We start from the raw sequence: 14,045 nt of genomic DNA, 5'->3' as shown, positions 1-14,045 counted from the left end.
TCAATTCCACACCTCAAAAAATTCTCTAAATCATTGCTTCTCCACACATCTTTAAGTTATCTCCCTAATTGCATGAGTCCATGAATCATATAGAATATTACATCCCAAAAGAATTTAATGTATGCATACTTTTGTTCTGGCAGATATTTCAAGAGCTGCAAACTGTAGTTGCTTTTTTATTTTTTTACTTAGATAAATATGAGCATAAATGTACATGTATAAGGTCACATTTACTTGTGTAATAGATCGAATAAAATTGGTGCTCCAATCACTAAAATCCCCCATGCTCCCCATGCACAAGAAAAAATACTATGTGATGATTAAATCCGTACGTGTGGATGGGGGTACTTAGAGGAATAGTGGAGAGGTACACCCCTAATCTGCACATACAAATTATGCACAAAATATTCTCTCCATGCACAGAAGAGCCGAACCACTTTCATGCAACATGCCCTGATGTCATTTATGTGTGTGGCTTAAAAATAAGTGTGAGAAGATTAATCAAATATGTACCAAATTATTGCTATATAGAGCAATCTCTCTCTCCCTCTCTCTCTCTCTATGTATATATATATAGCAGTTCTTTTCAACTAAACCTCAGAGGCTATAGAGGTTTACTGTTGTTAAGTGACACATTCAGCAATAAAATAAACCATTGCACAATCACGATGAAATAGAATTGAATCTGGATGCTTGAAATCAATGCTTTCTTAACAAAAGAATGAACCTAAAATCACACACTCACACGAGCCTGGCAAATCAATGCTCTCTTAACCCAACCCATTAATCCAAAATAGTAACTGTAACCCACTCCACAAACTTCTCCACGTGAAACCTAAAATCACACTGCTATAACCCCACCATCAAAAAAAATATACTGTGAACCCACCAACGAACTTCTCCAAATCAAACCCAAAATCACGCACTTACAAACTCTCACCCCATCACAACTACTGAAAGCCAGAGAGTTTCCAAGACTTGCTCAAGCAGTCAAGCACTCGTCACCTTGTATCTGTAGAAGACTCTCTTCTTCTTCACTGTGCTGTTCTCAATGGTAAGAATAACTTTGCCAGGCTCGTTGTTCCTGAATGAGTTCCGAATGGGCTCCTCCTCGGCCCCTATTCTCTTTCCTTTCTGGACAATGACGGTATATGCGCCTTCATCCGCCGGCACAAACTCTGCCCTGTAGTTCACTTCCCAACCAAGGACAGAAAAATCCCAGAGGACAGTTGTTCCTGTCTGCATTTTATATAAACTTTCCAACGTCAAAATAAAAAATATTGGCTTTGATGAACTCCATAGAACTAATGGAAATTTATAAATATCGTCCGTAAATCAATACAATAGGTAGAGGAAAACACTTCTACTTTCGTGCAGTAGAATTTCAGCAAATATACAGAGAATAAGACTTGCAGGAATCAACACAAACTACTACTAATATTTGTAGTTTCAAAATCTTAAGGCCATACCTCAAGTGCAGGGATTTCAATTGTCCCAAAAGAAGCAGGTTTAACAGTCAGCTCCAATACTCTCCCTTCTTCCATGGAGAACTCACTATCATTCTCACGCTTAAGACCGCCATAGTGTGTAGGAATAGCCTCAGCAGAAATATATCTGATCAAGAGTAGTATTTTTTTGTCTGATTAACTAAATTTCCAGATGCACGAACGAAAGGATTTCAAAATATAAAAAAAATGGCTTACTTGAGAAGGGTTTCAGTAACCTTCGCAGGACGAACAACAACAAATTTGTTTTTTGTTCTCTGGGTTAGGAAAGGGGATAGGATTGCATTAAGTGCATAGTACCAGAAAGGTGCGTTTATAACTACCTGCAGCAAGAAAACAGACGAAGTTTATATGTTTATAACAAAAATTAAATTATGCTTGTATTTAATAATCTTAAAATGTACTTAACAGATAGCAAGCTTAATCTTACATGTCTTGCTACGAATTCAGGGTAATTATCCTGTAGAAGCTGCACAGCCAGCTTAAGGGTATCCCTAACCTCCTTCTTGGACAAACCAATCATATCTTTGAGATCAGTAATGTGGAGCATGGAAGAAACCGCACCAGGCCTCATGTCAAGCTCCTTTATCCCCTGCTCCATAAGCTGTACCCTCGACCTCAAGAACTTCTTGCGCCCTTCCTCGCTCCCGAATACTATCCTGCTGATTTCTGCATCCTGGAAAACACCAAGAACATTATAGCAGACAGGATGCCCTTCCCTATCAATGCCATTGATGAAACCCGCCTTCCCAAACTCATCCTTGAGAACCACCTCATCAAGAATGGAATCAACCCTGTTCTCCTTCCTCCACCTAAGAGTATTCTTTAACATCTCAAAGGCATCCTTGACCTTGAACTCGCGGGCACGGAGGAATTTGAGGAGGACGACATCGGTGCTCTTGCCGCCCTTGCTTGGCAAGAGAGGCACTCCCCATATTGAGTAATCTTTGTTGTTAGCATCTCGGCCTTCCTGATCCGTTGCTTCTTTGCTGTCTTTCTCAAGAAGATTTCCTTGGGCTATGGCTTCTTCAAGCTTGCTTTGCAGCTCAAACAAGGCATTCCTCTCGCTTTCTTTGAGGTCGGAGAGAAAGTTACTCTCCTCTTTGAAGGAGGCTCTCCTCTCATCGACTTCTGGGATGAGATCCGGAGATGGGTTCTTGCCATTGGAAGCCTCCAAATTGTTTTCCTCTCCTGCAGTCTCCTCCTGCTTCAGGGGTTCTTCAACATTCACAGGGGACTCAGCCATTTGGGTATGCTCCGGGCTCACTTCCGCAGTCATCGCCGGCAGAGATGATGGATGTTGAGAAAGTGAGTGATGGACGTCAAAACCGTGTGGCTGTCGGTGATGAGCTTTGTGCGGGATCTGGCTCCCTAAATCCTCTGCTCCTATATATGGGAGGCGAGGAAGGGGAAGATTAGGGAAAAAAGCGTGGTTGGGCCCGTGAAACAACAACGGTCCACCGATGCTAGAGAGCCGTTGGAGTATTCTATTCCATTTGGTGGGGTCGTGGTTACAATGTGCGGGGTATAGTGTAGGGGCCCGCAGGTGCACCGCACCGCTGCTTTAATGTTTCTTTTCTTTCGTTTTTTAAAGCTGCCCAACGGCTAGTTTAGGTGTGACCGACACCTGTAATTATTTTAGCATCTTTCTCCGACTTTATTTCTGATATTCCTATCAAATTTAATGGTTTGAACTATAATTTTTTCATTTTTAATTAAAATTCAACCGTTTTAAATATATATGATATATTTAATCATAGAAGGAATTTTATTTTTCTTTTCGTTCTCCTAAAGTTTCTTCGATCAGTATCTTCGGATGATGCTATGATTTTTGTTGGAATTACTATGTTTCTTATTGTTATATTTGGATCTGCATCTGTCTTTACGAAATGGAGAACCTTTTCATTTAATCTTTTATATTATTGCTTCTTATTTCTTGAGGATGGAGCTGAGCCATGAAGGGATTCTCTATCGTCTTCAGATGATGATGTGGGTATGGTTGGAAGAACTGTGATTTTTGTTGGTTTTTATGGATCTTCAGCTGCAGTACTTGCATAGGAGAGCTTTTTCATCAATATTTTTCAGTATCATTCCTTCATATCTCTTGCGGATGAGGCTGGGCCTCCAAGTGATTCTTCTATTGGAATCTTTGGAAGTGATTCTTCTATTGGAATCTTTGGATGATGCTATGGATTATGTAGGGCTTCTAATGACTGTTTGAGAGATGTTGCTGCGGTTTTGTCTATGATTTTGCTTTGGTATTACTCTGATGTTTCGAGTCTTGTTTCTGGTTTTTTACTTTGTATTATTTGACTTGTGTGAGTTGTAATGTTGAGTTTTCATTTTGTAACTCAGCTTTTCCAAAAAAAAAATCATTAATTTATTTAAAAAAAATTAATAATATTAAATTTTATATTCTATTAAACTTCAAAAAAAATTAATATGTATGTTAAATAATTTGATTTAATTTAAGAAAAATATTTTATCTCGTAATGTAGATATGTGGTCCACATTATGGATAATATATTGTACAATTCATGTCATCTTCTATTTATTTAGATGACAGATATAATATTTTTTTTTTTTATTGTTACTACTATTATTATTTTCCACAAGAAGTCTATGAATGATTGTTATAAACTTAAAATAAATTATTTTATTCAATATTTACCTCATTTAGAGTGAGAATACGTAGATACATTCGCGGAGATTTTTTTTTTTTTGGCACAAGTCTTCAAATATTACCTCACAAATTTATTTTTATTTGAAAATACAGTTGCATATAAGAAATATTTTATGAATGCAATTAGTTCCATAACTTAATATTTAATTACTAAAATAGAAAAAAATTAGGGCTGCAAATGATTGAATGTTACAATTTACTTATTCATGGACAATGATTTACTAATCCAACGAATTCAAATGCTTTTTCCTGACAACTTGATTATTAAGTTAATGAGTTTAAACAATTTGTGGCTCGACTAATTGATGATAATGATCAGCATTATTTAAAGTTCGTGAAAAAATCTTTTAAGAAGTTCGATTAAGACTAAAGTGTGTACATCTCTTACTAAGTTAAATTTTTAATCTCAATTTGAACTAAGCTCGCTAAATTTGATCTTAAATCAACTAAGTTTGAACATGTTAGGTATGACTCATATATCGGATAAGAAACAGATGCTGGAGCGGAACGGAATAAAAGTATTTTTCCAATTGGGAGAGTTTCATTAAGTGTGTTAAGGCCCTGCGATACGGTACAGGATAATTTTGTAATTGCAACTAGGGTTATATATATATTTATAACTGGAGATTAACTGTTTCAGGAAATAAAAACCACCGCTCATCGCTCTGCTCGTGAAAACGTAGGCTTGTTAAATCTCTAATTTATTATTCTTGATTCTAGAGGTTCTTTGCCCTTCTTTCTCAACAGAACACAATGCTATATAGTCCGAGCAAATTTTGAATAAAGTTTTCATAAACGAAGTAGTGCTTGTACAAGCTCCGATTCAGCTCAATTAGCTTCATTTGTAGCCCTAAGATGACCTAATTGCCAACTTCTATGTTTTTCATTTGTTGGCCAATTTTCTTAACCCGTGAGCCGACTTAATATTCACAATTTATTTTAAAAAATAATAATTACATTTCACAATTACTAACTAAAGGAATTTTAGAGTGAGCGAATTTTCATTTTGGACGACTCGTTTTGTAGAGTAACATAGTTCTTCATTTATACGATTAACGGTAACTTACGTCCTTAATTCATAGACAATAAATATAATAATAATGATAATAATCATATTTTTTTTAATTTCAATACTTTTTATAAAGTAGCTAAAAATAGTCCCCAATTGATTCATTTTTAGCTTAAATTTTCTTGCAATCATTCAATCTTCGGCCGTGAGTTTCAAAAAATTATTCCATACGGACACCCCATGCAGAGATGCATGCGGTGTCCGATCTTAACCGTCGATCACCGCAAATATGTATTTCGGTGGACCCCACTTTCAACTTTTTTTTTTTAAATTTGCTTGTGGTGATCGACGGTGGAGATCGAACATTACATGCGGTGTACGTACGAAATAATTTCTCGTGAATTTCACCCTATAAAATCTTATGAGTAAAGTGTATAGTATTCATATGAGAGCATTTTAATTCTAAACTTTACAAATGCATCAAAATGATTTCTAACTCTTTAATTTAGGATTGAAATAATTTTCATAATTTTAAAAATAATCGAAAATTATTTTTATAATTCTATAAATTTAAAACTGAAATAATCATGGAGATTATTTTAATACCACTTAATTGATTCCTTTAAATTTTGGATCCACTGGACCAGGGTGCCGTGCAACATTGTCCAGTTGAACCTTTGTCCTGTTGCACGCTGAATGCCAGTTCAAATGGGACCCATGGCCATTGTCCAACCCCAACGCAATTCCTCCTCTTAACGGATTTCAATTTTTTTTTCTTACGTTACTAATGATTTGATTTTCCTTTTTTTTCTTAATCATGCATATGTTTTGCACGCAACTTCATGCATAAGCATTATTTTCATGTTTTATAAATTCAATTTCTTTTTGCTAAAAATTAATATTGAGGATATTAAAAAGGAAGATTTACATACATATACACTCAATTCTTATGTATAATACTATGATTTACATACATTTCATCTTATATATACATAAACTGTTGAGAAATTATGAGGCTCGACAAAGATGTCTACGTTCTAGAGAGCATGGCGGCGACTTTCCATCAATTCAGAAAAGGAGGAAAGAATACAGAATATGTCTGGAGTTACTACCAAAACATATATATAACTCTGACGTACAATATGTAATCACAAAATTATCTCTGTACAGTACCGCGGGGCCGTTGCCCCCGCACCCCGAACCCATTTAACGAAGCTCCCCCGATTAGACAGATTATTCCGCTCCGCTCCACTGGCTCGCTCCGTTCCACTCCAGCATATGTCCCTTATATGTTATATTAACCTTACCTAACATAAACATATGTATTTTAATTTTTAAAAGTTAAAACAAATTAAAATGATCCGATTTTGTATGAGATGCGAAAGAATTCAAATGATATAGATGTGAAAAATGATGTTTAGATGTTAGATATGTAAATACATAGGAATTAGGTGGTATGAATGTAAATGCCCCTAGTAAAAGATATAATCAGAAAATTCATTAAGAACTTGGTATTTAGCTTTTCTTATCCTAATGGCTCAGCAACCATAGGAATTAATCTTTCTAATTAATGCATTAATTTTCTCTTTAAACCAATGATTTTAAAAAACTCAATCATAATCTTCAATTAATCCCTAAATATATAATCAATGTTTTATTATCCTTATTCATTAAAGGTGTCAGTATATAATTCAATTATACAGAATAATATTCTCCCTTATATTAAAGACTAAATAAATAGAATAAAATTATAGGCATTCTCCACCTGCACATTCCAACATTAGAAAATACCTTTGAGAACTCATAATCACAATACATAAGCAGATCTTCCACGTCTACATTTCTAATGACCGAAGTAACAGTTTGATTAATAGTTTACTTGCACACCACACAATTTATATGTATTTACGTATCTATCAATTAAACTTTAATTTTTATATTTACAATACTTAAATTTTTCATGTCGCATAAAAAATACCACTATAACTAACTTTCAAAAGGCAAAATATTCAGTATTAAATATAGTTAAAGTGGTACAGGCATAAAAATTAAATTTTGGGTGTAAGATATGTAAATACATGAGAATTGTGTGATATGTATGTAAATCTTCCTAAACACTTTCTTCTTTTTATGTTCATTGTATTTAGACTTGGAAATATAATTCAATATCCTTCCTCTATGTATTAGGCCAACTCATTTAAATGTACATGAGTTGGCCTAATGCATGGGAAAAGATGGCATATTCTATTTGCAAGAATAAAGATAATGAACTCAAGTAGATGTGATGATCTTATCAAATTTGGAACCCCATTCAGACCATGACCCATCATAAACTGGCACATCAGTCTTTTTAAGTCTACAATGTCCCTGCAATTTTCTTAGAAAAAATGCTACATATCTCAGGTTCCTTGAGCAATTAATACTCAAAAATATTGAAAGAAAAATTTCCACTTACAAGGGCAAACAGTAAGCAACTATAGGGATCACTAGAAACAACTATAGGGCGATTCAGAGAGATTCCGAAGCAAAAATAGAAGAGTTCGAAGGGCTATTGAAAAATTGAAGATTGAAGCTCAAAATCATCAAATAAAATAATAGATGGTTTTCCTTGTGCTAGGATCTTCTCAAAAAAGCAAGACAATTATTTAAATTTATGTCCGAACACACAAAGCATCCTCTTTGTTAACAAAAAAAAAATCAGGAATCACATGGTTGCAAAAGTGCATATTTCTAGAAAATTGATTAAAAATTTATTTTTATAGGTTTAAAATGTTCAACAATAGCAAATCCATTGATATCAAACAATCAATGAGCAATAAAAATATGAAAGTCATATTAAAATTTGACAATTTTGATACTCCTATCCTTCATGCTCAAATTTGAAATTTTCAAGTCAAAATTTTTGCTACTAGCTATTGCATTAATAGTAGCATGTAAAACACATCAAGATGAAATCCCTAATATAGCAAATACATAAACATAGGAATGGTGCATCTTTATAATTGATTGGTGTGAAGAGATGAATCCACAAAATATTACATGATCTATGAAAGTTAATAAATGATCAAACTTCAAAATATTTTCATTAATATAAGATATCCAAAATACTTCATAACCTACAAAAAAAATGGATTAGTCAAAGATTTACATTTAAAGCAAAGATTCAAAGATTCAATCATGACTTGTGCACTTGTGCAAAAAAAAAAATTTATAAAGAAGATTTGCTCCACAATTTTAACATAAAAGTGACAAATGATTGAGCCTTCTCCTTGGACTACCATAAAGTCCTTTAAGAAAAATTTCTTAAATTTTATAATTATCCAAGATATATATTAAATCAATGATAATAATGCCATTCAAGTGTTCAAATTGCCCTTTAAAATAAGTTTGTTAGATTGGTTCTAATATGTTTGTAATAGAATATTTAGTTAAACAAAAATATATATAATTATAACTTAGAACAAAGCCATTTTTTTTTTTTTGGTTGAAACAAACCATATAACAAAAGCATGTAAATCAAAATCTAGGATTGATTCTTACCACCATACACTTCTCCCACAATAAATTTCTTTTCCATCACAGACAACAACACCATCTTTCGAGGGAAAAATATTGCGTATCACATTCGAGAGTGATTATTGCGTGTGGAGACTCTGCGTGCGCTCTCCGATCACAACCATGATATTCACTGAAGTTGGACCCACTATCATACAGCCTCGATGCGCGGCTCCGCACGCAATAATTAGACCGCATTTGAGCGTTAAATTACGTCTGAACACCAATAATTGTGTGACATTTGGCCACTTACTCCATAAAAATAAGAAGAAAAAAATTACATTACCACCCCGGCCCAAGGAATTATTACTCCTAGGATTTTATTATTCAACATGCATGTTCGGATAGAAAAAACAGACATTTACATGAATTTGGAGTTAAATATGGAGTAGCTGGATACAAAATTGGTTTGACAACGCTGAAGAGGAAAAAACTTGAAGACGAAGAAGATTAAAAAGGGAATTTGAAGATGAAGAAGAATTGTGATGATGTATAGCGAACAGAATGCCGATGTTATATGAAAACTCCTGTTAACTGGAGTTATATATAATCTGTCAAAACGGCTCATTATTCACGAACAGCTTGTGTTCAACTCGTTTACGCCCAACCATTGCAACTGTTTAATGAAAAAGTCTTATAGCTGCTTCAGTGACTATTATATTTTTTAAAAAATTAAATTAAATCACAACTTTCAAGCAATCACCACAAATCATGTCTCGACTTAATTTTACCAAACACAAAAGTACCGTATGACGCCACATTATCATCACGTCGCTGCCCTTACCACACACTCATACAGGAAGTATCTAGCTGCCATAAAGGGGTCAGGTGGTAATTTTAGAAAGAAAATAATAATAATAAATCAGTCATATTATGAACCGAGAAATAATATAACCCAGTCTCTCAAGAGTCAAAAAATTATCATTAAAAGGAAAATGACAAACAAGAAAAGAAATTTGTGCTCTACATTTGTCATGCATCAATTACTCCCACGACTAATGATTTATTTACACTAACTTTTACTAATGTAAAGATAAGAAAGATGATCTCCATGCTAGATTACACAAGGAAAAGTCCCGAATAGCTGAGTGAAGCAGACATGTTGGATTAACAAAATTGAAGTTAAATTTACAGCAATTTTACATATTCATCTTGAACATAAATGATCAAGCACAAATCAGTTTATATGGCTCACAGGCCAAACAGACTCAGAGGAACACCACAGCAGCACTCGACAGAGTACAGCGTAAAGACCAAACTAAGAAAAGCTGGTACCCCACTTTTAATTAATTTAAGTGAGGGGCGTGCATAAACTAATACACAGAAGTCGTATGGGAAGGAAGGAGGAAGGATTCCACCATTATTCTGCGATCCTTTGTCACGCTTCTAAACTTTTACTATGATTATAAACATGTTAAGTGAAAAATTGTTATCTTAGTGGAGATTTAGAGTTTCAAATCACGATGGCTTGCTAGAATTGGGTGGAGTTCGTGAAGGTGATGCGTCTGGGCTTTCAGAAACCTCCAGCTGTGGAGGCAGAAGATTGAGAAAGCTCCCATGCATGGGCTGGCTGGTAGGAGATTCCGTTTCTGTAGAAATGTGAGGATGAAGATTGAGATCAGTTATCATAATTTCAGTCAAATTGTGGTGCTATTAAGAAAATTTGAGGAAAAAAAAAACAGTAAAAGTTCAGCTGTCTTAAAACATTTACCAAATAAGGTTTTGATTGAGGGCCTCTTCGGCTTGTTACTTTTTTTCTTCAACTCAGCTGAAAATGCGGCATTATTATAGCTAATTGCTTCAGGGCGGAAATAGAGCAGGTAATACGTGTAAAGAAAATGCAGTTAAGGAAAGAAAGTACTACCGATGCCGGGAAGTCCATAATCATTAACAATGTCGTAGTTCTTGTACGTATAACCAACGAAATTCACATCCTTGGATGGAAGCATCTGCACGGATACAAGAAGATGAAGTCTATTGGTTTTATCTAAACATGCACAAGTTATTGCAGCAATCCGGGAACCCATTCCAAAATCAAATAGACAAAAAGAAATGAAATAATATACCTGACACTTTCCAAGCATTATGGTCTAAAATTACTCGACTGCAGCATTTTCCTTTTCATAGCTTTGCCCCTAAATTTTATTTCCTGCTATTTTCAACCTTTTGAAAGTCATGTGATGCCGAGTATTACAGTAATAGTCACTAAGGTCTTTTTTTTTTCTTTTAAAATACTTATAAAGTATTTATATTTTAGTGGTATTGATATGGTGAGGACTCTATATATAGTGTAAGTTTTAGTGCCAAGCATTTATCGATAAAATTTTAACCAACCTAATTTCTCCTCCCATGAGACGATAGCCAGCGATCACCCACTTTCTCATAAAAGCCACTGGTCCTCTCCTTCCCTTGGAAACCACAATTAAGAGAGTTTTAGAGGCCTTCACAGAACCTTTATTCAGCTCTTCAAATTCCTCGACAAAATTGGTTTATTTTTCCTTCCCAAACCCTCGGCCAACAACATCCTCCTCCCTTTCCCTCCCTCCATTTATCCTTCTTTTCTCGTCCTACATATCCATATATTGGCTTTTGTGATGGTTGTTTAATTAATGAAAATTGGCTAAGCGTTGCACATCTGGTTGGTTAAGCCTCATTATCATCATTATTCTTCCTCCACATTGTATTTTCTTAACTCTCTTAACTTGTCACCCCGTATTTTATAAAATACCAAAAAAAGAAAAAAAAATAACTTTCATCAAGTTTGCATTACTGCATGAACCTTCAACCAGTAGCAACTCTAAACATTCGTTAATTTTGATTAATTGGAACAGTAAAGTTTTCAACTTTAAAATTTAGAAAACAAAATTTCTCATTTAATCATATGCATCACATTTAATAACAAAGCAAGTTGATCCTTATTTTTTTGCCAAAAAAATTATCTAGTTTCTTTTAATTTATTCTCTACACTTGCATTTCCAACAAAGGTTGCTCACATTTGATGGCGTTTACAAACTAAAATCAAGTGAATTTCAATAAATAACTGCTTGATAAGGTTATTTATCTATCGAACTTACTTTGGTTAAAATTGGATTACATTTACATTTCCTTTTAAAAACTTACACCCATAAATCCATATTAATGAGTTAGTTACTCCAACCCTAGGTATATTCCCCTTAGCCCTTAGCTTGGTAACTTCCCTGATAACAAACTTTAGTGGTCATCCATATCAAGGTTGCCATATAGATTGTAGGTGTGATAGCATCCTCCACTTACAAGAAAAACAAGAGTGCATGATATCCTTTCGCTACAAATCAGACAATTGCATGGCCTCTCTTGAAATTAGACTTTTAAGCCTCAACCCCAAACCAAAAATGACTCAAGCCACGCCCAATGAGAATGATAGTGCAATTCACTTCTAAATCTAAACACCTCCTCCCTAGGGTTGCAAATGAACCGAGCGTTCAATAAGCTACTCGTATTTCTGGCTCAATTACAACTCATTTCGTTTGATTAATAAATTGAATGAGCTTGAACACTTCCATGAATACGCTATTACTAACTAAAAAAGCTTGAACAACTTGTTGTTTCATTCATTAATATTCAAGAACAATATCATTTAAAGCTCATTAACAAAATTGATTACGGCTCGATTACAGTTCATTCATGAACATTATTGTTTAAATTTTTATTTCAAAGTTCAACGAGCATCGTCTGATATTGCTTGTTATTTTTCCTAACAAGCTGCTTATATAAAGCTGGAGTAAAGAATGGTTAAAGTTCGAGTAAGGCTCATTTAATTTGTTAAACGAGCTACTCGCCAATAAGCTCAATAATCCCTATATGAATCGAGTTTAAATCATGCTTCAATATGATAGCTATAAACGAGCTCGAGCTCAAACATAATCTTAAAAGCTTGAATCAAGCTCCAGTCGTACTTGAGCCAAGCTCGAAAAAGCTCTTAATAAATGAACTTGAGCTCGAACAGGCATTTGCTCGTCTTGACTTTGCAACCTTACTCACCCCTTTCTAAAAAAAGGCTTGAGAATATAAAGTTAAATATTTGCGTGACTGTTATGATTATATTAAGTTATATATAGACCAACACGACTAGTCAAGTGACTGATAGGTTAATAAGATGGCTTAATGCCTCATCCCATGCAACATGAATGACATTAATAACACTACCGATGGGTTTCCTTGCAATCCTGAACATCATAATATAACTGTCATGTAATGAGAGAGATTTTAATGATGAAATCAACGGAAAAGTCAAAATGGAATTCTTAAACCACCCCTCCTTTTTAAGGTCGTCTAGACCCAAAAGTAATCACAAATTGACTCACATAAAAAGGAACGATACTGCACCATTTTAAAATTCCTAGATGCTGTTTAAGAATCGGACCTAGCAATGAGGTGTTATGGAATGAGACATAAGAGAATCTGTGAAGTAGATGGAGATTGGATGGGGAAATCTGATAATGGCTACAGTCCTTGAAGAAAACAGCAAAAAGGGGGGCGGCCGGCGGCTAGTTATGCACCGACTCCGAGAAATTCCACTGCCCAACACCTTCAAAATACAGACTCACCACTTAAAAAAAAAAAACCGCAACAATCCAAATCGAAAAACAAGATAAAATATCTCCAAATAATATAAACCAAAATAAGTGTTCAAACCAAGTTCTAAAACAGTATACTTATACTAAAATATAAACTAAATCGCAATTAGAAATCAATATATAATAAATTGGGCCCACAAGGATCGGCCGTCCTCAATAAGCAAGGGAATTCCTGCTACAGTTTCTCATAGGACGGGATTTCGAGTCCCACGCCCGTTCCACCTGGGTAGGATAAGTTCCGCTCCCACATCAGATACGTTGATTGGATGGCCATGTCTGAAGCTCAATACTTTAGATTTGCAAATTGGGTTGACGTGCAACAACTTCATTGCTTGGGCTATCAATCGATTAGAGCATTGAATGAGATAAAAGAAAGTCAGAAACAAAAATTCCTTCTATTGATGTTTATGATAAACTCATTGATAAGTTGACTACCCTATGCCTAAGATCCCTATCTATTGTTATTTGCAAAACTACATCCAAGAGGCTCATAATTTGTTGTGATGTCATCAAAGATTCTTAAACCGTAATGTTGAGGTTCCACTCTATATTTCATATGAACATCCATCAAGCATTGCTCGCCGTAGTGATATACACTACTGAAGATGCTTTCCTTTAGAAGTTGCTCAAAGTTTGCTGAGTTGTATGCTCCTGAGAGAGTGAACAATCGAAGGAAA

At 34.7% G+C, this 14,045-nt stretch overlaps 2 protein-coding genes across 2 annotated transcripts in view; both read right to left on the bottom strand.

Annotated features, from left to right (window-relative positions):
• Positions 1-679: 679 nt before the first annotated feature.
• On the bottom strand, positions 680-3,047 carry LOC110028702 (patellin-4). The gene is made up of 4 exons (XM_020730667.1): positions 1,936-3,047; positions 1,704-1,828; positions 1,470-1,614; positions 680-1,239 (listed from the first exon to the last, which is right to left on the bottom strand). Exons 1-4 carry the CDS (start codon positions 2,782-2,784, stop codon positions 991-993), a joined length of 1,368 nt encoding a protein of 455 aa, XP_020586326.1. The 5' UTR covers positions 2,785-3,047; the 3' UTR covers positions 680-990.
• A 6,781-nt stretch (positions 3,048-9,828) lies between these two features.
• Positions 9,829-14,045, bottom strand: part of LOC110028689 (serine/threonine-protein kinase tricorner-like) — a 38,698-nt gene continuing 34,481 nt past the window's right edge. Inside the window, exons 12-14 of the mRNA XM_020730637.1 lie at positions 10,617-10,701; positions 10,464-10,520; positions 9,829-10,341 (exon numbers count right to left, since the gene is read on the bottom strand). Coding sequence (XP_020586296.1) covers positions 10,211-10,341; positions 10,464-10,520; positions 10,617-10,701 — 273 coding nt within the window. The 3' untranslated portion in view covers positions 9,829-10,210. The remainder of the gene's footprint in view (positions 10,342-10,463; positions 10,521-10,616; positions 10,702-14,045) is intronic.

Source organism: Phalaenopsis equestris, unplaced genomic scaffold (genome assembly GCF_001263595.1).
Source record: "Phalaenopsis equestris unplaced genomic scaffold, ASM126359v1 Scaffold000522, whole genome shotgun sequence".
Lineage (NCBI taxonomy): Eukaryota > Viridiplantae > Streptophyta > Magnoliopsida > Asparagales > Orchidaceae > Phalaenopsis > Phalaenopsis equestris.
The sequence above is the reverse complement of the archived record's forward strand: the minus strand, read 5'-3'. Positions and strand labels throughout refer to the sequence as shown.

Excerpts from the sequence above, each read along its gene's own strand:
- LOC110028702 (XM_020730667.1), bottom strand. The coding sequence starts at position 2,784 with ATGACTGCGGAAGTGAGCCCGGAGCATACCCAAATGGCTGAGTCCCCT. Across the intron at positions 1,829-1,935 it reads CTGAATTCGTAGCAAGACAT|GTAGTTATAAACGCACCTTT; the intron begins GTAAGATTAAGC and ends TTCTTGCTGCAG. Across the intron at positions 1,615-1,703 it reads GTTACTGAAACCCTTCTCAA|ATATATTTCTGCTGAGGCTA; the intron begins GTAAGCCATTTT and ends ACTCTTGATCAG.